Source organism: Protobothrops mucrosquamatus, unplaced genomic scaffold, assembly GCF_001527695.2.
Source record: "Protobothrops mucrosquamatus isolate PMUCROS unplaced genomic scaffold, P.Mucros_1.0 scaffold13798, whole genome shotgun sequence".
NCBI classification, from domain to species: Eukaryota; Metazoa; Chordata; class Lepidosauria; order Squamata; family Viperidae; genus Protobothrops; species Protobothrops mucrosquamatus.
The window spans coordinates 1-2,643 of NW_015399567.1; the positions used below are offsets into that span (position 1 = coordinate 1).

The following is a 2,643-nucleotide window of genomic DNA, read 5'->3' on the forward strand; positions in this document are numbered from 1 at the left end:
GAGTAAATATGGATTCCAATTGCTCAGAGAACTCAATAGTCCCATTTTCTCCCATCTTCCTCCCCTCTATAGTCTTCAGTATACATTTAAATAACACAAGTGCACTAAATCTGTCTACATCTCTTTACAGAAATATGGATCTCTTCCCTCCAGGTATGTAAAATAAGAGTGTATGAAAGAGAAACAAAACACTGTAATTCTAGTCTCTTTCCTATGGATCTTGGAAGGCATTTCAGAAAATGCCTTCACAGAAAAAGTGTCAAGGAAGAGTTGATCAAATACATTTGTTAGCTTTTTCGAAATTCTTATTAAGAAACATGGTAACAGAATCCATGCTTTTTTCAAAGCAAAATATGTGTACAATATTCCACATTGTCAGCAAAGAACACTGAGACATGTCTCAGCAATTCCAATGTGCTGAAGCATATTTACTCAAAAGTAAACTCTGCCATGTTCACCAAAATTTAATGACAAATAAACAATGGATTGCAAGCTCCTGCAAAGTTGATGCTATGAAATCATAAAAAATTGAAGAAGTCATAATGGTATTCATTTCCAGCCCTGAACTCCTTCATTTCAGAGCGTATGGCTCCCAATCAAAGAGTGATTTTTAGGCTTCAAGAATGGAGAGATGTTTCCCAGATCTTCTAAATGAGATTCTTGAGATGTGTGCTTTCAATCTTCAAAATTATATGCTCTGCCACTGAAGCAAGGTTCTCGTAGATATATACTATCCTGCAGAAGGATAAAGTAACTGCTTTTATATTCTGAGTTCTTGCTCAGAATTTTCAGTCCCATCAATTAATAGGACAAGATAGGAATTGAATATTTTAAAAGCAGATTTATGAAGTGTTTGAGTTTGGGAAAATATTAATGGAAATTAATACATATCCAGGTCTGAACTTCCCTATCAGCACCCAGCCGAAGGCATATACAGTGCAGTTTCTTTTAAGCCTGACTTCCACCAAGAGGATGTAAAGATGATGGTGTGGAAGCGTCTGCTACGTAAAATCCTCCCAGGTATGGCTGCTGCTGGAGGAGAGGAAGAGGGGAGGCTGTTTCATGAGCACTTCCACATACAGCACTTAAACATTTGTGAATATATGTCTTTATCATGCATTACTTCTTTTCAGCGATCAGAGCTAAGAGGAATGGGGTTGAGACTGTAAAGCTAGCAAATGGCAATGGATTTTGAGAGTGCTATCTGTGTTTCCTGAGTTCTGCAATCACATTTTGACTATTATGAAAAACTGAGGCCCATTCGTACAATTCTATTCTATTGTTTATGTTTATGTTTATTTAGATTTGTATACCGCCCTATCTCCCTTACGGGACTCAGGGCAGTGAACAGGCGATAACAAAAATCACAATAAATGTCTATTCTAAAATCAAATTAAATAAATAAAGGCCTGCTCTAAAATACCCCATATAAAAAACCTATACTAAAACCTAATTAAGACTATGCCAGGCCGGCCGCACGAAATAGATGAGTTTTCAGGGCTCGGTGAAAAAGGCGCAGGTCCGCAGTTGTACGTAGGTCGGGGGGTAGGTCATTCCAGAGGGCAGGAGCTGCCACAGAGAAGGCTCTCCCCCTGGGGGTCGCCAGCCGGCATTGACTGGCCGACGGCACCCTAAGGAGGCCCTCTCTGTGGGAGCGGACTGGTCGAAGGGAGGTATGTGGTAGGAGGCGGTCTTGCAAATATCTAGGTCCATTGCCATGGAGTGCTTTAAAGGTTGTTACTAACACCTTGAAGCGCACCCGGAAGGCCACAGGCAGCCAGTGCAGCTCACACAGGAGAGGTGTTACATGGGAGTATCTAGAGGCCCCCAAAATCCCCCGCGCGGCCGCATTCTGAACTAGCTGGAGCCTCCAGGTGCACCTCAGGGGGAGCCCCATGTAGAGAGCGTTGCAATAGTCCAGGCGGGAAACGAGGGCTTGAGTGACCGTGCGTAGAGCGTCACGATCCAGAAAGGGGCGCAACTGGCGTATCAGGTGAGCCTGATGAAAAGCCCCCCTGGCCACGGCTGTCATATGATCGTCTAAAGACAGCCGAGTGTCCAGGAGGACGCCCAAGTTGCGGGCCCTCTCCGCGGGGGCTAATGACTCACCCCCGATAGCCAGGGATGGAGCCAACTGGCTATGTCGTGACGCCGGAAACCACAGCCACTCGGTCTTGGATGGGTTGAGTCGAAGCCTGTTCCTCCCCATCCAGACTCGCACGGCCTCCAGGCACCGGGACATTACTTCCGCGGCATCATTGGGGTGGTCCGGGGTGGAGATGTACAGCTGGGTGTCATCTGCGTACTGATGAAACTCCACCCCGAAACCACGGATGATCTCACCCAGTGGCTTCATATAAATGTTGAACAGGAGAGGCGAGAGGACCGACCCCTGTGGTACCCCACAAGTGAGGCACCTCGAGGTCGACCTCTGCCCCCCTGCTAACACAAATTGCGACCGGTCCGAGAGGTAGGAGAACCACCGTAAAACGGTGCCCCCCAACCCCAACCCCCCTAACCGGTGCAACAAGATACCATGGTCGATGGTATCAAAAGCCGCTGAGAGGTCTAGCAGGACCAGGATAGAGGAACAGCCTCTATCCCGAGCCCTCCAGAGATCATCAACCAACGCGACCAATGCCG

The 2,643-nt window shown here is 46.6% G+C and overlaps 1 protein-coding gene across 1 annotated transcript in view; it reads left to right on the plus strand.

Annotated features, from left to right (window-relative positions):
- Window positions 1-100: 100 nt before the first annotated feature.
- Window positions 101-2,643, plus strand: part of LOC107301516 (E3 ubiquitin-protein ligase TRIM50-like) — a gene marked incomplete at its 5' end in the record, with an annotated part of 5,526 nt that continues 2,983 nt past the window's right edge. The window contains 2 exons of the mRNA XM_015830726.1: window positions 101-153; window positions 896-1,020. Of these exons, the coding sequence (XP_015686212.1) occupies window positions 101-153; window positions 896-1,020 (178 nt within the window). The remainder of the gene's footprint in view (window positions 154-895; window positions 1,021-2,643) is intronic.